Here is a 25,294-nt window from a genome sequence, read left to right as displayed (position 1 = left end):
GATCTAGGTGTCCTATAAGATTTGAGACTTAAATTTACCTACCATATATTTATTAAAAGATGCTGGGTGTCATGATTCTATATAATCTTATTTATGGAAATGTAGACAGCCAGCATTTATTAACAGGCGTACATTTTAACGTTCCTAGTAGAAGGACTAGAAACTTACGTCCTGTAATCCTCAGCCATTGTAGTTCGACATATGCCCAACAATGGACAATATTTTATCTTATGGGCGACGTCAAAACAACAACGAAAAAAAACGAAATTCAAATGTACAGAGTTGAAAATGAATTGAGTTGAATAGAATGTAGAGACAAAAATAAATAAGAACGGAAAGCTAACTTCGGGCGGAGCCGAAGTTTATACAAACTTGCAGTTGAGTCGCAGTCCGCTAGGTGGCGCCACGCATCTTATATTATTAGATATATAGTGGATCGTATATAGTTGGCCGATCCTTATGAAATTTGGCATATCGAATTTTTTTTCCCAAAGAGGAATTTATTTATTTATTGAATATAACAATTAATCCATTGAAACTTCCAACTACTTACTTAAAAAACAACGAAGTTATGGCATTTCCGATTAATCAGTTATATGGCAGCTATAGGATATAGACGGCCGATCCTTATGAAATTTGGTATATCGGATAAGTTGGCCCAAATTAGAATCCATAGAAAGTCCCATCCTTATAAATTGGAAATCAACGAAGGTTTGGCATTTCCGATCAATCAGTTATATGGAAGCTATAGGATATTGTCGACCGATCCCGGCCGTTCCGACTACAAGGAAAAGAAGGATGTGGGCAAAGTTTCAACTCGATAGCTTTAAAACTGAGAGACAAATTTGCGTAGAAACCGACAGACAGACAGACAGACAGATAGACGGACAGACCGACATGTTTATATCGACTCAGGAGGTGATCCTGATCAAGAATATATATACTTTATAGGGTCGGAGATGTCTCCTTCAGTGCGTTGCACACTTTTGACCAAAATTATAATACCCTCTGCAAGGGTATAATGATCCAATAAATAAATGAGTGTTCTCACTCCAGACTTCTGCATGAATGCATCCAAAACGACAAATGAATCACTTATTCTAAATGTGGGTACACTATTTTTTGTACACAGTATATTTGGGTGTGAGTGAATAGAGTAGTATTGTCTGTTTTGATTGACAGTAGTCTCACTCATTCCATAGTTGTACAGCTGTTAATGAGTACAGTAAAATTGGTGTGCAGTAGTCAACGCACTGTACAATGTTTTAGTGTGCAGTTGACTTACTGTACAGTGAGTGAAACTTCATGACTGGTATATACACACATATATGTATAGTTCTCATGTGTATGTATTTCCAATTAAATAATTGATTTGTTTTTTCATTTTAAATGTATTTATTATAAAATAAAAAATTTATAACTTATTTATATTTAAATTTAAACCAATTATAATAATTTTTTTATGTTATTAAATTATCTACATTTAAGTTATCAATATTAGAATGAAGGAACATTATTTTGTTTACCATGTCTTCAGTGGTGGCACTTTTGGACCGTTTTTCGCAAATCAAATTTTTGGCAACAGAAAATGCCTTTTAGCTAATTTGATAAAGCAGAGGAAAACGCTCCTTATTTATGGACCACCACTGCAGAACAGGATCAGGATTCTCCTTAGAATCCATGTTTGTCCACTTATTACAAATTACTGCACTCACCTGTACAGTTGTACACAGTTGACATACAAGATGTACAGTGTTAAAAAAAAAACAAATGTAGTAATCACTATCGAAAAGTATAATCAAATACTGTTCACAATCGAAGTGAGTACACTGAAAATGTTGTGCTTTCTTATTGTGACCTATAGAGTATACTGTACAGTAAAGAATGAGTGCAGTGTTTTTGAATACACTACACTACTGTACAGATCTGTTCTGCCACAAATGAGTGCATTCATGCAGAAGTCTATCTCACTCTAACAACATTTGGGGGAGGAAAAATGATTTAAATGAGTGAGAGTTAAGGGTTACATTCGAACTAATTCGATATCATCCATGAAGGAACGATAAAATTATGCATGATTGCGTTTAATACGCAGGCCGACAATTTCTACTTTTTTTTTCCTCCACGTATAATTTTACGATCAAAAATTTATGTAGAAAATCGGAGATTTCAACTTTGAATGAGTATTCCAAAGATATGGTACTTGCTAGATACCATTTTGTAATTTTATTTGGTACACATACATTTCAAAACTGAGATGCACCGCGCTTCAGGAAGAGTTGGAGGAGCTTAATTTCAGCGAGATCGGGAGTAAGCTGTATTCGAGTTTCTCGCAGCTGACGACTGATGTGCATGTGGACATTCAGGTGGAGGTTGCCAAGCGCTCCATGAGAGTCGCTGCCCACTCCACACTTCTCGACGTTGCCAGTGCCTCAGCTTTGGATACGGTGGGCCGAGGTAGATCGTCCAATAACCGATCTTCGTTCATGGTTATTAACGCCCGTCCTGCTCTATGAGCCCTTTGTGGTGTTTCGGCGTACGAGCTTCTTTCTTGTCAAAAGTTTAGTGCTTTGCCAATTCAGGAACGGTACGACGAAGTGCGGCGTCTGACTCGCTGTTTTGTTTACCTAGAGGATGGTCATTTCGCTAGCGGATGCTCAGCTTCCCGCGGCTCGACGTACAAACGCCGTTATCATTTCCTGTTGCACCCTCGCGAGCAGGTTTCTAGTTCTACCAATGCTTCACCCGCACGATTCTTACGTCCCAGCGATGCAGTTTCTGTTGCGAACCCATCCCGCTCAATCAACACTGTTGTGACCCAGGATCGCAATGCTGAGCTAGTACTCCTGCCAACTGCCAATGTACTCAGTCGATCTGGAGTTCGACCTTGGTGAGTTTTATTGGATTCCGGTTAAGATGTGCTCCTCATCTCGTCGTGGCTGGCGACCATTTTGCAAAAATAGCACAATGCACAATAGCAATTTGTCTTTTGTTTTAAACTTCATCTCTGGCTTTTAGGCATAATGTAAATAAAAAATTATTTTCAGCACAAACCAAATATATATTTAAATTTGTTTTAAATAAAATAAAAACAATATCCATCTCATATTATTAATTCAAATTTATATTTGGATAAATTATGTCTCAGCTCCTCCGGTCCCCTCTTGCACAGATCACATTCCATCTAAAAGGGCGGAGAAGAGGGACTCCTTATTATTATTATCGATCCGCATCGGCGAAGGAGACGGCGGAATGGCATTGGCTATCTAAATAATTGTTTTGCCTATTTAAATAAATTTGGAAAAGTGTAATTGTGTTATTATAAAAAATATTGGGGGCCTATATAACATTAAACATTAACTAGTTTTTGACACTGAGGACACTGAGTTTGCAGGCGTTGCTTGATCAGGACGATAGCCAAACAGAACAATTGAATGTTGACCAGAGCACCGTTGGAAGATGGCTCAAAACCATGGGAATAATTTTAAAGTTTGGCAGATGGGTTCCGCATGAGCTCAATGAACGCCAACAAGAGAACAGAAAAAACACTTGCGAAATTCTCTTAACGGAACGGCACAAAATGAAGTCGTTTTTGCATTGCATTGTCACTGGGGAGGAAAAGTGGATCTATTTTTAAAACCCCAAAAGAAAAAATCCTATGTTAGCCCAGGCCCGGACCTATGCTAGCCCAGCCGGCCCAGTCCCAATCTCGGTCAACCCGTTTCTGCCGCAAAGTCATGCTGTGCGTTTTCTGGGATCAGGCCGGAATCGTTTAGTATGAGTCTGTCTCTCTGACCGTCTGTCTGTTTCTACCCAAACTAGTCCCTCAGATTTAAAGCAATCGAGTTGATATTTTGCACATATACTTCTTTTGTTTGCAGGCGGTTTATAAGTCGGAACGACCGGGATATCCTATAGCTGCCATATAACTGATTGATCGAAAATGCCATAACTTTTGTGTTTTTTAAGTTAGGGTTGGGACTTTCCACACATGGTATATTTGGCCAAAATATCTATATCTAAAATATATCTAAAATATGTACAAAATTTCATAAGGATAGGCCGACTATATCTTATAGCTGCCGACTTTATCCTATAGATGCCATATAACTGAACGATCGGAAATGGAACAACCTTATCTGCACGGGTATATCTACTTCGGCTCCGCCCGAAGTTAGCTTTCCTTTCTTGTTTTTTAATAAATCTCCAAAGTTGTAAAAAAAACGCAGTTTTATATGCATAGACCTGTTACTATCTGAGACTGTTTTGGAATTACTGGTGATAGCTGATCGATTTAATAACCGCTTTGCTGTCACTGTATATGTCGACTTCTCTTCGTGTGAAGTTTTATAGATTAAGGTGTTAAAATGCTTGGAGAGCGCGTGGAAGGCAGTCTCGTTCAATTAACCCTTTTTGAAGCGTGTTTTGCATTAGATATTTGGGTGGGGCTAAGAGTGTTTCTTAGGGTCTGTTTGCCGTCTGGAGGGTTGCTAGCGCTGTAGGCCTAGCTCTTTTAAAAGTGTCCTATTTCGCTTTTTTGTTTTTATTCTTGAGCATGCTTTTCCGAGGGCATTATTTCAAGCTCGGATGACATTTCCAATCTTTCAATAAAAGCGAATGGGTGTGTTTTTTTTTTTGTTTTTCAAATATTCATTATTCAAATATTTATTCGTTCAAATATTCGTATCGTTTATTCATTTTATTCCAAGCATAGCTCTGCTCTGCTTCTTTATCTTTTTCTGTGTTGCTCTATTGTCGCTCAATAGAGATTCCTTTCTCTATTTTACAGTTGCACTAACTCAATCGCTCACTTTAATTTCCCTTTTTCGTTTCCCTGGTACAGTGGTTGTTAAGAAAAGCCCCTTAAAATAATAGTGTTAATCCAATGAATTTCGTTTCGAACCTGTTTTTATTTCATACAATTCTCTGACAAGAAAGAAACATGAAAATCTTAAATCTATTTCAAACTTCTTATCAACGGATTGGACGCTGACCCTTTCTTAAGTGCTTCAAGTGCAGCACATGAGTATTTATTTATTTCTCTTTCGCCATTGATTATTTTAATCTTGTTTATCTGAGCCCCACTTAGTTCGGAGGCTAGGCGGTAATGTATTAAAAAATGATAATGCTCTATCAATAGGCTCGTTCAAAAGGTAATTGGCCCTACGATAAGCAATCCGAAAGGGAGCAAACGAGCGAAGATCCCTCTGGGGCAAATTGAAGTTTATAAGCCCCAATAACATGGGGCAATCAATGCTGCCAGATACAGTGTTATTGATGAATGTTAATGCTGCCACAGTGCGCCGATCCTCAAGTGTACATATTTGAATTTGAAAAATTTTCTCTGCAACCGCTCAACTCTATTGGAACTTATTTTATTTGCGGGGCTCCAAACAATACAGGCATATTTGTTTTTTACTGCCGGAGATCGCTTCTAAACCATGCTTTTAATCACTTATTCCCATGGGTGCAATCTCTTGCCATTCTATCTTTGGATTTTAAAGGGTTTAATGATTGAACAGTGGTTCAAGGTACTTAGATATTGAAATAAAAATAAAATAAGAAAATTAAAAAAATAATAATAAATAATCATGGTGGTTTAAGGTTCCTCAATAATAAAAAAAAATAATATTAGTAAATTAATTATTTATTTTTGTAATTATCATTAATAAATTAATTATTTAATTTTTAATAATTTTGGAATTTAAACTTGTCTGTCCGATTATGTCTTGTAATAAGACAATCTTGGCATCCCAGCCTACCATCCATTGCTGGCTTTGTGAGAACGTTGTACACGCTTAGTGTGCCGGGTTCTCGGCAGCAATTTTGGATGCGTAGGTCTCCACTTTTGCTGTGACGGTTGTCGTGCTGCTCAGGACAAAATGAGATCGTTCATGTGATAGACTTAAAGTGGATTTAAAGAGTTGATTAGCGATTTTCGTAAAATCAATGACAACTCTGTGCGCTTGATTCACAGTTTAGTAGTCTTAAGGTACTAAATAAGTCTCCTAAGCGTAAGAAATCTGCTGTTAGTGATGGGCTTGTGGCGAATAATTTTCAGCATACTCCGCCGACAATTATGCGTTCATATCTAGGGCCACCCCAAGGGCTGGACCTGGGAAAATTCGGGTTCCAAATTTCTCAATATAAACAATCAAATGTCCAATATGTCCCATTAGTTCAAACCTCCCTAAAACTAACCCAACAGGCTAATTAACCGTCCGAGAGTAAAGCTTCCACATGTTAGAGCCACTGACCAACGTTCCACCTCGTCTTCCTCAGTTACAAAAGTTACTAACATCTTAACTAACACTTACCAATCAGAATACTTGGGGCCTACGTATCAAACTTCCCAAACTGTATTCTGATACAGATTACAAAAACTTGGTTAAACCTGGAGATCTTACGATCCGAAGTTTTTCCAAGTAGGTTCACCAATTTTAGATGTGATAAAACTCTGCGAAGGGGAGGAGGAGTGTTAATTTCTGTAGACTTCTTTTCTGAAGAGGTAAAATCAGAAAACTTTGGTGACTTAAAATTCCTTTGCATCGAAATAATTTTGTCTAGTCAATATTTATATGTTACCAGTTCTTACATACCACGTTCGTCCGATCCGCAATTGGCAACATTTGTCCGCAATTCGATTCGTTTCTAACCTTTTGTCTGAGCTCTCGGTTTAATATTTAATAATATAATTTTATTAAAAGATGGCCAAAAGAATTTAATGTATGGATCATAAACAAATTGTTATAGAGTTGGTTGGCTGTGTTCTAAAAAACTTCGACCAGGCATTGTGCAAACCGCTCCTAAAACCCTTTAATGTATCGTTGGAGACTTCGATCTTTCCCCTTATGTGGAAGGAATCATTCAGTATTCCTTTGCACAATAAATCCGACGCTGCCAAATACAGAGGCATTTCTAAATTGTCAACAATTTCAAAGCTTTTTGTAAAAATGAATTACCTCACAATTGCAACATCTATGTGGTTCTTTAATATCACCGTGCCAGAATGGTTTCATGAAGCGCTGCTCCACCATTACCAACTAATTGGAGTTAACTTCATTTGTCACGGATGTGTGACGGAATGGCTTTCAAACAGACGTCATTTACATTAACTTCAGTAAAGCATTTGACTCATTTAACCATTCGCTTCTGATAAGTAAACTCAGTTTTTTGGGATTCCTAACTGATCTCCTTATCTGGATTTTGAGCTACTTATCTGGAAGAACCCAAAGTATCTTCTTTAAAGAGGTTACTTCGGTTTTAATCCGCGTCACATCTGGTGTACCATAAAGAAGCCATTTTAGACCCTTACTCTTTTCGTTATTCAGTAATGATTAGCCCCTTGCCTTAACTTATACTTAAGTACGCTGATGACATTAAGCTTTGTCTTCAGTATAAATTCACTAGCGCCCAGTTTAGACTTCAATCCGAATTGGAAAAATTTAAAAATTGCAAATAACAAATAACCTTTATGGCTTAACGGATCGATATGTAAACTCATGTCATTTTATCGATCTTTATGGGTACGCCTTGAAACGATTTACTCAGGTTTACGATGTGGGTGTCTTATTAGATTTAAAATTTAAATTTACCGACCATATCACTGTGGACGGCAGTCCACGAGGTTGCGAACTGCATACCTTTATTCACCATGGTTAATAAAGCAATGGGTGTGCTTGGTTTTATTATAATATGGTTAAAAGAATTTAATGACCCGTACATAAGCAAAACGTTATATACTTTATTGGTCCTTCTGATTCTTTACTATGGATTGTGTTTCTGTAGTCCTCAATAGTCCGATTGTGTTTCAAAGTCCTCGGAGTATTCCAAGAACACAAAATACCTGTACAAAAAAACTTTTTAATTTTCGCTCTTAGAGGACTTAATTTGGATGCAAATCTTCACCTTCCCTCTTACCCCTGTAGACTTTTATTAACCAACAAACCTAACTAACAAACCGTAGAACGATGCTGGCTGTAGTGTTTCTATATAATCTCAATAATGGAAATGTAGACAGCCAGCATTTACTAACACGCATAAATTCTTACGATCCTAGTAGAAGGACTAGAAACTTTCGTCCTCTACTCCTTACCCATTGTAGTTCGACATATGCCCAAGACGATTTCTTTACCGTTATTCTTACCGCTTCATCTATTCAACACTCTTCCTCGTGATACTTACAACTTTTACTATCTGGGATCTATCCCCTCGATTCCAGCCGTACGTTATGCGGTAGCCCGGATACAGCTAGAATATCTCAGCATTTTGCTGCTAGGGCTGCCTCTACCCATCTCCACTTCTCCTTTGGAATTTTGTCGTCGGGGTTACTTTTGCCGATAAACCTGAGTAGAATGCGCAATCTTTCCAAAGGACCGATTGGGTTGTGTGCCCAGCCGCATCAGAAGAAGTCCTCAGATGTTTTGGCGAATTGGCTCTTCCTTGGCATGGTAAAATTTGTCCAGCAGGTCTTTTTTTCTCGTATGTGAACTTCTTTTCGTCCAGTTTCCTAGCTTTCGTAGGTTCGTTGCCCTTCACCGCACCTGAAGGAGGCTTCATGACTCTTAGGTACATGATGGACTCAACATGATGGCAGTAGTGGGTGATTTACCGCCAGCCACCTCCGATTTGGGGCGGGCATCCTTGTTACGGGTCCAATGACACTTTAATCTGGCTCCGTGTGCGATGGTGTTTTGGGATGGGACTTGAGTGGTAATGGTGGTGTGGGAAAGTGTGTGATATGACGAATTCCAGAGATGCAACATGATATGTTCAATGTACTTTCTCCGGTTACTGTAACCGGGTCCAATCCTTGTTACGGGTCCAATGACACTTTAATCTGGCTCCGTGTGCGATGGTGTTTTGGGATGGGACTTGAGTGGTAATGGTGGTGTGGGAAAGTGTGTGATATGACGAATTCCAGAGATGCAACATGATATGTTCAATGTACTTTCTCCGGTTACTGTAACCGGTATAGGTGGCGCAGGGTTCTCTACAGATGGGTTTTCTGTGCAAGTCAGCTTGCAATCCTACTGCTCTGACTACTCAGCCCAATTAACTGCGATCGTAGCCTCCAACATCACTGACCTTGAGCCCAATTTTGCATTGGACGTCAGCTCTTGGAAAATTCACGCCAATGTGAAGCTAGCGGATCCTCATTTTCATCAGCCTCAGCCAGTTGACTTGCTAATTGGAGCTGAATTATTTTACAAGCTGCTTTGTGGGGGGCAAATTCATCTGTCTCCTGGTTTGCCTTCAATCCAAAAAACTCGGCTCGGTTGGATTGTTTGTGGAGGCGGAGGCCCTGACGATGGTAAAGGTCCTCATGGCAGCTGAGCAGTCAGAGTTGCTCGTCCAGCCTCAGACGGAGCCGGTGGAGTCTCATCGCAGTTGTGTTTCTAAGTTAAAGAAGAAGCGCCTCCGCAAGGGGCTCAGCAAGAAGGAGAAGTATTGCAGGCATCGTCGTCACTTCGAGCAGCGCATGGAGAAGCGTCTGGCCGGGATCTTCACAGTGTTGGCTAGTGTGATAGTGAAGTGTAGATGTGAAGCCGCTCTTGGACTTTGGCAGCGAAATGGCTACCGAGATGCCATCGCCCAGCTGCAGTGACAACCAGGATAAAGACGACGATGACCGAGTGTGTCAGGTGCGCTGCTGAGGACGACGTCCGGAGCTACAAGGCGGGCCCCTGCTGCCCCTTCAATATGCTGTTGAAAGCTCATCTTCCAAGAGTATTTAGGGTCAAGCAGCCGCCGGAAAGTTTGTCCGGCAATAATTTATTGAATTTATTTTTTTTTTTTTTATCTTTATGTCTCTATTCGTGTCGCCCGCTCTCGTGCATCCGCTCGGCCACCTGCATCTGCCGTCATGCGCTATCGTTGTCTCGCTCTCTCGCGGTATCTCTCAGTCGCTCCGCAGCAGCAAGCGTTGAGCCGCGCTCCCGCGTCATATAACTGATTGATCGGCAATGCCATAACGTTGATGTTTTTTATGTAAGAAGGTTAGCACTTTCCACACATTTTATATTTGGCCAAAATATCTTATTCAGAAAGATTCATTAGTATCGGAATTGTCATAACTTTGTTGTTTTTTAAGCTAGATAGATGCAACTTTCCACCGATTTCATTTCGGGCCGACTATATCCTATAGCTGCCATGTAACTGAACGATGTACCTGAACAACCTTACTATTTTTAAAGATGCTTGGTGGTGTTTCCAATATTTTTATCAGAAAATTGGATCGATGTATATACGATCCGATCCTATATATGATCCGATATATATATAGTAGTATAAACTGCTACTTAACTGCAAGCCAAAAAAAATTCAGCCAAATTAGGAAATTTTAAGTCAGTGGTGAAAGTACTGTCGAACTTTTTGGACCGTCGTTAAATGAATGCTCTCATAAATCTGGCTTTATTCATCTTCACTGAAATGTGATAGTTTATGGTCAATGACCAAGATTTATTAAGGAACACGATCCTAAATAAATTTAAATGGATAGGGAGCGGAAAGCATACGAGATCAGAGCAGTGCTTAAGGATACGACTAGTAACATTATATTGATTTGCTTGAAAAATAACATATCCTTTAATACATATAAATACATCCAGATAAATTTATACAGATCCATTTTGCTTATGCCCGGTAACACAGGCTAACAGGCCAATTTCACCTGCTCCAAATCCTTTAGGGTCCCCTGACACAAAGTGCAGTACAAACATGGGTTCCATTACCCACATTTTCCGCGGTACACCTAAAAAGAAATTAATCAAATTTGTTTCATATATCGAATTATGTAGGCCGTGTCATTGCGTTGACTATAATTGTTTATAGTACATATAATTTTTGAAATGTATGTATAAAAACTAAAATTTAAAAAATTGCATCTACCAGTTATCATATATTTAGAATAGTCATTCAAAGCGGAAATCTCTGATTTTCTACATTTATATTTGTGCTTCTTTGATTTTTTCCCAAAACATTTTCCTATGGAAGATTTTTTTCTTTTTGAAATCTGCAGATTCTACCATGTTTTTATTTTGGACTTAAGAAAAACTCAATATAATTTTATTGAATTTATCATAGGTAGTTAACAATATTTCCTTCAATTAAATAAGAGTTTTTAATCTCTTTCTTAAAGTTGCTATACATACATTTCAAAAATTATATGTTCTAAAAACAATGATGGTCAACGCAATTACACGGCCTACTTAATTCAATTTATGGTAAAATTTGATCAATTTCTTTTTTAGGTGTACCGCAGAAATTGTGGGTGTGAAATGGAATGTATACCGCGCATGGAACCCATGTTGGTTCTGGACTATGTTTCAGCGGATCCTAAAGGATATGGAACAAGTGCAATTATGCGTGGAAATGCCTATTGGTCTGTGTAATCAGTGTAAATGACAGCGGCCTGTAAGCCATTCCGGAAACCATCCATAAAAAAATAAGTTAGCACCTATAAGTTAGTAGTGGTGGAGCGACGTTTCCTAAATCCATGCTGGTATGGTGATATTATTGGACTACAAAAGTATGCAAATGTGAAGTAACAAGATTTTTAAAAAGCTTTGGAATTGCTGATAATTTAGATATGCTTCTTTATTTATAAAATAATTATAATACTTTAATAATTCAAGATTCCTTCCATATGAGGGGAAAGCTAGAAGTTTTCAGAGTTCGATTAAAAAGCATAAAGAGAGGTTTGGACATAGCATAGGGTGGGGAAACCTTTAAACCATGAGGCCTGCTACGGAAAAGGGTATTAGATCTAGTCTACGATATCACAAGGGTCTGAATACGGTTTAAGTGTGTCGGAGCCTCCCTAGGAGGTAACTGTCAGCCGTCTTAACATAACCTATAGGGTCGGAGGTGTCTCCTTCACTGCGTTGCTCACTTTTGACTAAAGGTATAAGATTTTATAAGGGGGGTATGGTCTGTCATCCCCTTGATCAAACGCAAGATATACATGTATCGTAATTCGATCCGATATATGTATAAAAATATTAGATGCTACTTAGCTGCAAGGGTATATCAACTTCGGCGCCTCACGAAATTATCTGTCCTTTCTTATTTAATGATATTATGAATTATCATTAAATTATCATATAACGTGTATTTCGATATTGAATAAGATAAGTAAATTAGTAATTGACAATAAATGTTGAATTATTTACTAATCCTGTTATACCCTTTCTCAGACTACTATTATTTTCGTATTCCCTATTCGTCCCTATTCTTTATCAGCATGACATGTTGAGTTACTATAGGCATATCTGGCGATATGCTAATTAGCGAACTGGTCTTTTAGTTTCAGAGGCTAATTTAAAATACTGACTCAAAACTTTGCACACTTTTTGTCTTCTTTATGCAGGAAACAATTTGGAACGGACTAGATCGATCGACTGCATCCTATAGTTACTTTATAGATACGAACTAACAAATTTTACTAGGAATAGAAGATAAATGAAGCTCGGGAATATTTCAAAAATTGGTGTTATAATAAATGGATTTCATAACAAAATTCATACCGATCGGCCTACTTTATCCGTTATTTGGAATCCGATCCGATGTATATCTTGCCAATTTCAACTTCGGCTCCCTCCGAAAGAAGAACGTTTTTTTAGTTTTTATACTAATATAAACATATTTTAAGCTTTTAGACTGTGTACCTGAGTTATTGAAATAATATATACCATTCCAGTAAGTTGTCTGTTACTTAATTCTATATGAAATATTTCAAATAAATTAATTTTTTAAAGATATGTGGGACGCGGGACGTTCATATTCTATACCAGAAGAAGATGTTGATACCACAGTTTTAAGAAGCTGGCGTCTGAATGGTAAGAATGACACTATATTGATTGCTTTAAAAAATAATAATATTGAATTTGGGCGTATTTTCAAATAATAACAGTAGAAAAATTAGAATAATAACAAAAATTTTAATCTATGTATATACATGATGATGATGATACATGAAAGATGATGAATAGTGTTATATTATTTATAACATTATTATATTATATATTATTATATAATTAGATATATAGCGGATCGTATATAGTCGGCCGATCCTTGTGAAATTTGGCATATTATTTTGCCCAAAGAGTAATCTGTACCAAGTCCCATCTTTCTAACTTAAAAAACACCAAAGTTATGCCAATTCCGATCGTTCTATGACAGTTATATATATATATATATATATATATATAGTCGGCCGATCCGAGTCGATAAGTTATGAAATTCTGTACATATGATATTTTGGCCAAATATACCATGTGTGGAAAATCCCTTAACTTTATCCCTAATTTAAATAACACCAAAGTTATGGCATTTCCGATCAATCAGTTATATGGCAGCTATACGATATAGTCGACCGATCCCGACTTATGTACTACCTGCAAGAAAAAGAAGGATGTGTGCAAAGTTTCAACTCAATAGCTCTAAAACTAAGAGACTAGTTTGGGTAGAAAACGATAGACAGACAGACAGACAAACAAACGTACAGACGGACATGCTAATATCGACTCAGGAGGTGATCATGATCAAGAATATATATGCTTTATAGGGTCAAAGATGTCTTCTTCACTGCGTTGCACACTTTTGACCAAAATTATAATGCACTTTTCGTTTTCGTTTTTTCGCAATAATTTAATTCTACAACCACCCTCTACAGTCTTTCGGTTTTTCGCGACGAGATAGACTAATCTCAATTAACATTTTGGCGCCCCCGGGTGGACTGTAGTGAATATAATTTAATAAAAAAGCAACAAAAAATAGTGACAGTAACACAATGCATATATAAACAATGTAATACAATAACATACATAGAGTTGCTCGCGACGGTTGTGGTAGTGAATTCAAAAATACAAATTAAAGAAGTCTCCGCGTCGCGAAACAAACTTCTCCAATCAACTAGCTGCTACTGGAAGGATTCGTCGTCCCCATGCCCTGCACCTGCATCGATTGTCAAAGGAAAGTGGCCGTAGGATTAAAGGATCCGAAAGCAGAACCCCAGGTATTTGTGCAAAAAATTGAAAGTTGAGATAAGAAAAATTAAAATCCGTCTTGGAATATTGCACCCTCCTTTTAATTTTTGGCGCATACGTACGTAGAAAAAATAGTAGAGCAAAAATAAATAACAACATATATAAAAGTTCTAAAAATGTAATTATAAATATATGTGTTAACCTAAATGTACTGCCTGTGGATAAAATAAAAAAAAAAATATTTATATTATTTGCAATCACTGTCGCCCCCTACCCCTCGTTCTCGAATTTACAAATCTTCCAAATAAATACTAAAGTGCAGCCAAAAATTATTTATTTATTACAGATAAATAAAGGTGCATATATATTTGGTATACATACATATATATGCAACGATAATATTCTCATTTTCGTTTCCCACCGTTATCCGCTGCTGTATGTATGTATGTATATGCACTTTTTGCCGCCTATATGTAGTTTAACGGTCCGCCAAGTGACGCGCTCCCCTACAATTTGGTCGTGCATATTGGTTTCGGTGTCATTGGCGACCAACTACTTTTTTTTGGATACTCTGTGCCTCGACTATCAATAATTCGTTATCAATTAACTAATCAATTTAGATTTTTTTTTTAGTTAAATATAATAAATTATTTATTATATTTAAATAAGATTAATTAATTATTTTCGTTTTCACATTTTCTTTTCGTTGAACTAAATTCAATAAATTTTTAAATAAATTTCTAACAGTTATTTATTTTTAATAAATTTTTGATATTAATATTTTAAAGTTAATAAATAATTTAAAATAAATTAATAAAATTACTTTAACAAAAAAATTTAAATAAATTATTAAATCTTAAATTTGCATTGTTTTCGTTTTTGTATTGAAAAAAATAAATTTTTTTAAAATGGAAAGTACTAAACAAAAACTTAATTCCACAACTCTTATTGACTTAAAGAGAAGATTAAATGTCAAAGTTAAAAGCATTCGCCGGTTGGAGGAACGTTTGGAAGATGGATCACTTCCTCTAAATAAAACCGAGCTAGAGTGCAGGCTTCAGGTTTTAGATGAGACAATTTCTAAAGCAAATGAGTTGCAAGACCAGATCGAGCAAATAGATGAATTGGATGATTTCGGAGCCGAGTTGGAAGAATTAGGAATAACTACCAAGGCAAGGATTATGTCCTTATGTAATGCCTTGAATTCAGCTGAAGACTCCCGTCCAGCTACTGCAATTTCTGCAGACCCAACTCGAGCTCGACTTCCCAGTTTGGCATTGCTAAAATTCAGTGGAAATTATTCGGATTTCAAAAATTTCATAAGTCTTTTCGAGACATTAGTTGACAAAGATGTGAACATTCCAGTTATCGAGAAATTTAATCATTTAATTTCTTGCCTCTCGGGTGAAGCCTTAGGAACTGTCAAGGCATTCCAGGTCACCGAGAGTAATTACGACAAAGCTATCGCTAGTCTAAAAAGAGTTTATGATAACGAATGTCTCATCTTTGTGAACCAAATACGTCAACTGTTACGTCAGCCTTCCGAAAATTTCCCAGCCGTCTGCGTCGTCGTTGAGGGGTCTCATCGACACTGTATCATCAATTTATGGATCACTATTATCCATAGGAGATGATACTAAAATTGCAAACTCAATGATTATTCATTTAGTTTTGAGTAGAGTGGATCCAGTGACCAAGCAAAAAGGGGAAGAGTAGGCCTTGAGGAATTGCCGCTGTGGCCCGATTTCGAAAAAATACTAAATCGTAGATACCAGCATCTGCCCGCTGAAGAGACTGGCCAACCAAAACAAGAAAGAACTGGGTTCAGCAAGAAACTGAATAGAACTTTGTTGGCTTGTTCTTCTACCAACGCCAAACCAGCTTGCAGTTATTGTAACGCTAACAACCATTTTTTGGCCCAGTGCAGTCCGTTCGCTCGCCATGCTGCAATGCAAAGGTTTGAGTTTGTTAATTCAGCCTCCCTATGTTTGAATTGTCTGCGAAAAGGTCACACGGTAGCGAATTGTAAATCGACCACCTGTCAAATCTGTTCAAGATCGCACCATAAACTTCTGCACCGATTTACAGTGACCGAAAATAACTTAGCATTACCACCCCCCACACAAAATCCTCCTCCAGAGTTAACGAATGATGGTCCTTCTACTTCACATGCTTTGCATGCGTCGTCTGTAGAAAGGGTTTTGTTAGCAACGTCGATCGTAAGCCTTCGAACAAAAAATGGTGAGCACATCTTGGCCCGAGCATTACTTGACTCAGGGTCACAAATTACAGAAGATCTTGCTCAACGCTTACAGATCCGTAGGGAGGAATCGTGCATCAACTTGCTTGAAATTGGTCAAACTAATTCACAAGTTAAGAAAAAGATACACACCGTGGTGAAGTCGAGAGTCAATGGAAGCGAGTTTCCGTTCGACTTTTGGGTTTTGAAAACCATTTCAGGCTATCACCCTGACCAGTCTGTGAACGTAAAAGATTGGACCCTTCCAACCAATTGGAGATATGCTAATTGGAGCTGAGCCATTTTTCGAGTTGTTGTCCGTTGGCCAAATAAAACAAGGTCCGAACCATCCCATCCTTCAAAAAACTCTCCTTGGGTGGATAGTATCTGGCAAATTCCTCATCTCCTCCACAGCCGGTCTCTAGTCTGAATTGCCAAGAGGAAGTATTAGAGTCAATAGACAAAAACTTGAAAAAATTCTGGTCGTTGGAAGAAGTTCCATCTTCTAAAAAGATCTTGTCGTCAGAACAAGAGCTATGTGAGGAACATTATCGGAAGACTACAAGAATACTGCCTTCAGGTCGATTTGAAGTTAAACTTCCATTTAAGTCGGATCCAAGCGTTTTGGGCAATTCATTCGAGATAGCCAAACGCCGATTCCTGTCGCTCGAGAGAAGATTATCTCGAGATCCGAACTTAAAGAAAATGTATTTGGAATTTATGGAAGAATACGAATCCCTAGGCCATATGTCCCCTGCAAGCAATGACGTTCTTGCTTCTCCACACTACGTCATACCCCACCAGTGTGTCTTGCGGCCGCAAAGTACAACGACCAAACTTCGAGTCGTTTTCGATGCGTCCTGCAAGACATCCACACAAAAGTGTTTAAATGAGTTGTTGATGGTGGGCCCAACAATTCAGGAAGAGCTTTACTCAACTCATCTTAGATTTCGGCTAAACAAATTCGCTCTGGTAGCCGACATAAAAAAGATGTATCGTCAAGTGATGGTAAATGAAGCAGATCGACGATACCAGTTGATAGTGTGGAGAAAAGACCCGTCTGAGTCCTTGAAATTGTGCAAGCTCAACACCGTTACATATGGCACTGCACCAGCCCCATTCCTGGCCATAAGGTGTTTGAAGAGGTTGAGTGAATCCGCGAAAAATACATTCCCTCGAGCTGCTAAAGTTATTGGGTCTGACTTTTACGTCGACGACATGTTAACGGGTGCTGGTTGCGTGGAGGAGCTAAAGACAATTAAGTCTGAAGTAACTCAGGTTCTTCAAAACGCTGGGTTTGAATTGAGCAAGTGGTTTTCAAACTCGCCTGAAGTTACTGCATCCGAGAGCACGGTTAAGCCAATAACACTTTCGGACTCAGAGCTGACAAAAACATTAGGAATCGTTTGGGTTCCTAAAGATGATGTATTTAAATTCGAAATTGATACGTCAGTCATGGGTCAAAGGGCGACTAAGCGGAATATTCTTTCGGTGACGTCAAAGCTTTTCGACCCTCTTGGCTTATTAAGCCCGATCCTTATTAAAGGAAAGATCCTGTTACAGGAACTTTGGCTTAATAAGCTAGATTGGGATGAGTCCATTCCACTGCACTTGGAAACCGCATGGAACAAGATTCAGCTTGCCTTGTCACAGTTAGAAGAGATCTCAATACCGAGATTTGTGATGAGTGAGCCAATGTCACCAATTGAAATTCATGCCTTTTCTGACGCATCGATGAGAGCCTATGGAGCCTGCGTCTATATCCGTTGCAAATCTGCAGAAGGTAGTAAAGTCTCATTGTTGACAGCAAAGTCGAAAGTAGCGCCGCTCAAGACAAAGACTCTCCCCCGTCTTGAGTTATGTGCCGCTCACCTTCTCGCGGACCTCTGTCGCAAAATAAAACCTCTTATCAAAGCACCGATCGAACGAAGTGTATATTGGTCAGATTCGGAAGTTTGTCTTCATTGGATTCGTTCCCATCCATCGTCGTTGTCAACGTTCGTATCAAATAGAGTTGCTGAGATTCAAGAGTGGTCAGAGGATAGCACGTGGCGGCATGTACCAACTAAACAGAACCCGGCAGATATTGTGTCAAGAGGTGGAGACGTAAAGGAAACGATAAAATCAATTTGGTTCACAGGTTCATCGTTTTTAACGAAGCCGGAAGATAAGTGGCCAACGAGCCCTCGGTTTGACCCGTCACCAGAGATTTTGCAGATGGAAGCAAAGAAGAGTGCGTTCGGAGTGACTGCAATGGTCTCTACCTCATATTTGTTGGATGTGATAGAAGGATTTTCCACTCACTTAAAACTGCTGCGAGTGTTTGTTTACATGGTCTGCTTTATAAAGAAGTGTAAAAAATTAGTAGTTACTTCTGATAATGTACCTTCACCTGTCGAATATCAAGACGCTTTTAATAATAGTTCAGATATTCCAAGAGCACGAGTATCAAGAGGAAATTAAAAATGTTAGAAAAAATCTTGTTGTTAGCCCAAGCCTACAGAAGCTAAGTCCGTTTGTCCATGAAATCTCTCAGGCTGGGCTTACCTTTTCGTTGTTGCGGGTCGGGGGGCGACTAGCTAATGCTCCTATTTCGTACGATGCCAAATTTTCAGTATTTTTGACGAAGCGCTCTCGATTTGTTCAGAGCTACGTCCGATACTTGCACGAGTCGAATTTTCATGTGGGTCCACGAGCACTAGTGAGTCTCTTGCGACAGCGCGTTTGGATAGTAAAACCGCAGGAAGTCTGCATTCAGATAGTGCGGTCATGCATACGGTGTTTTAAATGCAAGCCTCATCTGATGACTCAAATCATGGGAGATTTACCCTTAGATCGAGTTCGTGCTCTCCGCCCATTTTTCATATGTGGCGTGGATTTCTGTGGCCCTATTGAGACGACATTGAAAATTCGTGGTAGGCCACCAAACAAGTCCTACATTGCCGTGTTTGTTTGTTTTGCGTCTAAAGAAGTACATTTAGAAGTAGTTTCCGATTTGTCAACTGATTCCTTTCTATTGGCTTTCCAAAGGTTCGTTGGGCGCCGAGGATGTCCGCAGATCGGCACTGCGACAACGCGACGAACTTCGTCGGAGCGAGTCGCCACTTCGCGGCACTGCGGCACCAAATCGAGAGCGAAGCGGACGAGCTGCGGCAATACGCATCAAGAAAAGGATGCGTATTTGCATTCATACCGCCGCGGGTTCCGCACATGGGCGGACTATGGGAGGCAGGTGTGAAGTCTGCAAAGCACCTACTCCTACGAGCGGTGGGCAGCGCGAAGTTGACCGCAGAGGAGCTGCAGACCGTCCTCGTTGGAGTCGAGGCCGTCCTGAACTCGAGGCCCTTGGGCGCCCTCAGTCAGGACCCAAGCGACGGCGAGGCGTTGACTCCCGGGCACCTGTTGACAGGCGGGCCGCTCATCGCCCAACCAGCACCGCAGACCCCGGACCAGCAGGGTCTAACGTGCTTGCGGCGATGGCGGCTTGTCTCGTGAATCAAGCAAATGTTTTAGCAGCGTTGGTCCCGGGAGTACGTCTTGGGCCTACAGGCGCGGTTGAAGTGGCAGCGGGAGCAGGAGGACGTCAGGAAGGGCGATCTGGTCCTGGTCGCCGAGGACAACCAGCCGCCCCAGCAGTGGATCACCGCCAGGGTCGTCGAGACTCACGCCGGCGCGGACGGAAGGGTCAGGGTCGCCGACGTCAGGACGTATTTAGGAGAGCAGCCCACAAGCTGGCGAGGTTGCCAGTAGTTGAAGCCTAATGAAGGCCTTCAACGGGGCCGATGTATAATTAATGCAGATAATTAAGTGAAATGTATGAAGTCTAGTATAAGTTAGTTTAGGGCGGAGCGGGAGCGCAAGTAAAGCTCTCACTTGCGCTCTCCCATGAATTCGCCCTGCTTCGCTGCACTAGATAAGCTAGGCTTAAGTTTTTGTTGATATAAATATAATCGAATTTATAACGTTGAAAAGAGTGCACGCATTTCTCGTTTTCGTAGTTGCTATAATTAATTTTACAGCCACCTTTTTTCCTTTCGTTTTTTCGCGACGAGATAAACTAATCTCAATTAACACTACCTGATTTATATTTGTGGTATTTAGTAGTGTTTTATATGCATTCTGGACAGTTGCTATGGTATTTGCTATATAGATACCCTTATGAATTTCTTGATTCGGAATTAAAACACTGTTTTCTTCGGAATTTATATCAATTTTCGGACGACTTGGAATCTTGCTGGCAGAATTAGGGAGTTGTTGCCTGAACTGTATGTTATTGGAACATAAATTGTATATTTGAGGTTGTTTGGTCTAATTACAAGCCAGTCTTTAGACGGCTTGAAGTCTAATTGACAATTGTATTTTTTGTTAAAATCGATTCCCAGATCCCATCACAAGGAATAGCAAATTGCAAATTTACTATATGGAAATCATGTGGGATAATGTACTTAGAAGTTTGAATTTCGATAGAAGTTATGCCTTTTGATTTGGTAACTTCCTGGCTTATACCCTGTATATTTATGATGTGATATCTTGTATGTTTTGGAAATTATCAGAATTTTTTTTCAATATGGATATTTCCGCACCTGTGTCTAGTAGAAAAACTAATGATTTTGTTGACTGATATTTATACTGTGAATTTTGTTGTTTTTTACTGTCGTGTATCTAAAGGCGTTTGGGAGTTTTCGGAATTCGTTTGGGCTATCCTAATGTTGTTATTTTGGTTATGGTTACTATTGTTGTTTCCCCCACGGCTATTTCCGCCGCGGTTGTTTCCACCACGGTTGTACCACCGCGGTTGTTGTTTCTGTAGTAACTGTTATTCTGGTTATTGTTATTTCGGTAGTAACCATTGTTTTGATTATATCCGTTATTTTGGTAATATCCGGTATTACTATAATTACCTCGATTATTATCTCTACCGCGATAATTGTTTCTGAAATTAATACCGCGATAATTATTTTCTCGTTGGGTGTACAATATTGAATTGGCATTGCCTCTCATTTCAGTACTGCATTGTATCTACTTTGTGATGGCTTCATTCATAGTTGCAATATTGCCTGCTTCCAACATATTCAAATTTTTTTCCTTTTTGCCAAAACTTACTGTTGTTTGGAGTAACGTTTGAGTCTCTGTGTGGCTCTCGTTGGCCAACTTTACCATTCTCCTTGTTGTTCTCCGCTCTCCGGGGATTCCCGGCTTCTCCGCTAGCTTTTCTGAAATGAAGCTAGCCTTTACCCCGGAGTCTATCATGGCCTTCACATCTGCACCTCCCACCTTGACGACCGCCGCCAACTGCTGATAGTCTCCTGATAATCCTCGAACTAGTTCTGAGAGGCAGCACCTCGCGATCTCTGCCTCCCTCTCTAAGGCTAAGATCGCTGAGCGTTTCCCGCTCTTAGGCAGCATTCTGTGCTCCTCACCCATATTGCTCCACACATCCTGCAGAACACTATTCTGGGGTTCCTGCACCCACTGGCCCAATGGCCCATGCCTCCGCACCTGTTGCATGCCTGCGCTGGGTTTTCTATCTGTCCCTGTCTAGACGTCGCTGCTCACTGCAGATTCGACTGTCTTTGACTTTGGCTTGCTGCCCATTGTTGACTCGGCTGCTGTTGCCTTGGGTCTACCTTCCAATTTTGGATCGGCTGTTGCTGCCGCATTTGGCGTCGATCCTCAGGCTGCCATCTCTGCCTCCATCCCTGTCCTGGGGGGCTCTTTTGCTCCGGTGGTTCTGGTGCATTTCCTCTTTCGGCCACCTCCTGTCTACCGCGGAGGCTTGCCTATTAAAGACCTCTTCCTCCAAGGCCAGCTCCTCAAATTCCTTGGCTAGACCCATCACTTCTTCGAGCGATGCGCATGCATATGGCCTCATAAACATTTTTATGCCCGGCATGCAGTTCTCCACCAGCCTTTCAAACACCTCCTTAGTGGATTTTCCTAGTGGCTTCATTAGCGTCTGAAGGTTCTCCATATATTCCTTGAACGGTTCTCCTCGTTGCTGTTTCTGTATCGGAATGACCACTCACCGAGACTGGCGTCCGCACTTGTGGCTCCATGCTCCTTATGCTCTTTATTTGTGGTACCGCCAGACTTTGGGGGATCGTTCCCGCTCACAGAGTTTGGGGGATCGTTCCACCGAATTTATATATTCGACGTGATTGCCCCAACCCAGGAATAACACAGGGTGCTTCGTTTTATAAATATCCCCTTTATTTTGATAAAGATACAAAAGAGTGAATGTCACCGGCTGCTCGGCTCAGCCGATCGACCGCTCGTCCTCCCGTCATTCCCCGATCACCGTTCCGGGTTGGTGCCAATACACACACCCTCCCAAAGCTTGCGCCCAGCAGAACGTGTGGTCTTGGTGCCTGGCGCCGGTTCGGCTTACGGTTCCCTCCGTTTGGACTCACGTGCTCCAGTTGCGGGGCCTGTGATGAGCCTGTCCTGCCGCTGTTTTTGTCGTCGCTGCTCTCCTGTCATCGCCGCTACTCCTGTCGTCGTCGCTGCTCCTGTTGCTGATCCTGTCGCTGGTCCTGTCGCTGGTCCTGTCGCTGGTCCTGTTGCTGGTTGTCGCTGCTTTTTCTCTTTTGTGGGCGACGTGCATCTTCAGTATCCTTGGCTCACTGGGAATGCCCTTTCGCCGTGGCCGGCACGTAATCCGCAGACCAATCGGCTCACCTCCCACGCATACGGCGGGCAGGATGCGCTTCCTGGTGCCTGGCGGCCAGATCAGGGCACGTAGGGCCTACCTACCCCACAGGGCACGCCCCCGGTTGCGTTCGCAACTCGCCTCCAAACACATGTGTGCCTACGCTCCGCAGGATCTATGGCAGACCAGAGGTTCTGGCGTACGCCTGGCCGCTCCGTCGCTATAGTTATGACACCCGGATACCTGTCGTGTCCGGGAATAAACCAAACCGACTCGATTTACCCTTGGGCTTCAGTTCCGCCGCGGATCCTTTATCCTTTTCCCACTTGCTCCCTTATTTCTACTCGTTCAATGACCCACGGTCTTACCCACACGCACTCCTTGCGCACTCGCTCTAAATCCCGCACTTGAGACTGTCGGACTTACCCATGGGGGGTCCGTCAGCCTATACTCCTAATTCCGCCTGAGGCGCCCGTTAATCCTTGCAAAACTCGTTTCCTGCCGTTAATCATTCGTTCTTCTGTTCTCGCCGTTAACTTTCTCCAATTCCCGTCGCATTTCTATTGGCGGGATCTCTTTGTGTGTTCGATATGAGAAATTTCATAAGGATCGGCCGGTTATATACGATACGCTACGATGGGTATATAAACTTCGGCTTCCCCGAAATTAGCTTTCTTTTCTTGTTTTTTTTTTATTCTTTTTTATTCAGGGTGTTTTTGTTTACATCTTTTATTCCTACCAATTATTTTTTGATTTCAAAATCTTTTAATTTTTCAGTTTTGCTTCTTCATATTTTTTATATTTATGTGTGTTTAGTTACTGAGCGTTATCGGTAGCTTTATTTTTGTGATCTATTGCCTTTAATAAAAACAAGCACAGTTCGATTTCTACAACCGAATTAGAATAATGAGCGCGGCCAAACGCTTGATGCTGCGGAGCGACCGAGAGATCCCGCGAGACAAACGCTAGCTCATGACGGCAGATGTAGGTGGCCGATCGAATGCACGAGAGCGGGCGACGAGAATATGTAGAGCGGGCGACGCGAACATAAATATAAACGAAAATGACGTCACGAATTTAATAAATTATTGCCCGCCAAACTTCTTTCCGGCGGCTGCTTGACCCGACATACTCTTCAATCTATCGCTGGAAACGTCTCTTTAATCTATCGCTGGAAACGTCGTTCTTTCCCCTTATGTGGAAGGAATCTTTCATTATTCCTCTGCATAAAAAAGGGAAAAAATCCAACACTGCAAATTATAGAGGCGTCTCTAAATTGTCAGCAATTGCAAAGCTTTTTGAAAAACTTTTTACTCCACATTTGCAACACCCAGTTCAATAATAACTCCGTGCCAGCATGGCTTCATGAAGCGCCGCTTCACCACTACCAACTTAATGGAGCTAACATCTTTTATGTTATTCAAAGAATAAGCAGTTTCCCCTCCAACGACTGGAAACGACGTAGAGCCTGTGAGAAAAGCGGAGTTTTATTGAATTGGCAACCTGACTGTAAAGGACTCTCTAACCGCACAAAGTTCGTAACAAAGTGACTCTCGCAATCCAGTTCTTTCTTTGACGCCTTCATAATCAGATCGGTGCAGGTGTTCACTTCCCAAAACTGTCGAAGAAGTTGATCTAAAGGCCCCTTTGGGCAGATCAGTCCCGACTGCTCAGCAGCCATGAGAACCTTGCCATTGTCAGGACCTCCGCCTTCACAAACAACCCAACCAAGCCAAGTTTTTTGGATTGAGGGCAAACCAGGAAACAAATGAATTTGCCCGACACAAAGCAGCTTGTAAAATAATCCAGATCCACTTAGCAAATCAACTCGCTGCGGCTGGTGAAAATGACGATTTGCTAGCTTTACATTGGCGGGAATTGAGGGCAAACCAGGAGACAAATGAATTTGCCCGACACAAAACAACTCGTAAAATAATCCAGCTCCATTTAGCAAATCAACTCGCTGCGGCTGGTGAAAATGAGGATCTTCTAGCGGCGGGAATTTTCCAAGAGCTGACGTCCAATGCAAAATTGAAGGTCCAAAGCTGAAGATCAGTGATGTTGGAGGCTACGATCACAGTTATTTGCGCCGAACAGACAGAGCATTGGGATTGTAAGCTGACTTGCACAGAAAACACATCAGTGGAAAACCCTGCGTCACTTATGCCGGATACAGAAACCGGATACCTTATCTTCCGCAGCTGCAGCTGGTTCGCCAGCCTTGAGGTGACTAGATGCACCTGCGAACCAGAATCGAGTAGCGCTCGGCAGGGCAGTAGAACTTCGGAGCGGTTCCTGACCAAGATTGGATTTAGTTCGTTTATTGGCAGTGGCTAGCAGCACCACATCACCAAAACGATCCTAGGCTACAAGAGAATTGACGGGAGCGGTCGCTGACCAAGAACCAGCGTCGCTAGA

At 40.8% G+C, this 25,294-nt stretch overlaps 1 protein-coding gene across 10 annotated transcripts in view; it reads left to right on the top strand.

Annotated features, from left to right (window-relative positions):
• The window catches only part of LOC26514303 (vesicular glutamate transporter 1), a 70,256-nt gene that overhangs the window by 9,429 nt on the left and 35,533 nt on the right, over positions 1–25,294 (top strand). For 4 of the 10 annotated variants that reach the window (XM_032455578.2, XM_032455580.2, XM_014904719.3 and 1 more), the window contains 2 exons: positions 12,371–12,699; positions 12,759–12,839. In XM_032455578.2, the coding sequence (XP_032311469.1) occupies positions 12,761–12,839 (79 nt within the window). In that variant the 5' untranslated portion in view covers positions 12,371–12,699; positions 12,759–12,760. Of the gene's footprint in view, positions 1–11,487; positions 11,504–12,370; positions 12,700–12,758; positions 12,840–25,294 lie in introns of those variants that run through there. The other 6 variants (XM_032455581.2, XM_044715381.1, XM_044715380.1 and 3 more) reach the window with 3 other exon arrangements.

This window comes from Drosophila ananassae, chromosome 3L, assembly GCF_017639315.1.
Source record: "Drosophila ananassae strain 14024-0371.13 chromosome 3L, ASM1763931v2, whole genome shotgun sequence".
Classification (NCBI taxonomy): domain Eukaryota; kingdom Metazoa; phylum Arthropoda; class Insecta; order Diptera; family Drosophilidae; genus Drosophila; species Drosophila ananassae.
The sequence above is the reverse complement of the archived record's forward strand: the minus strand, read 5'-3'. Positions and strand labels throughout refer to the sequence as shown.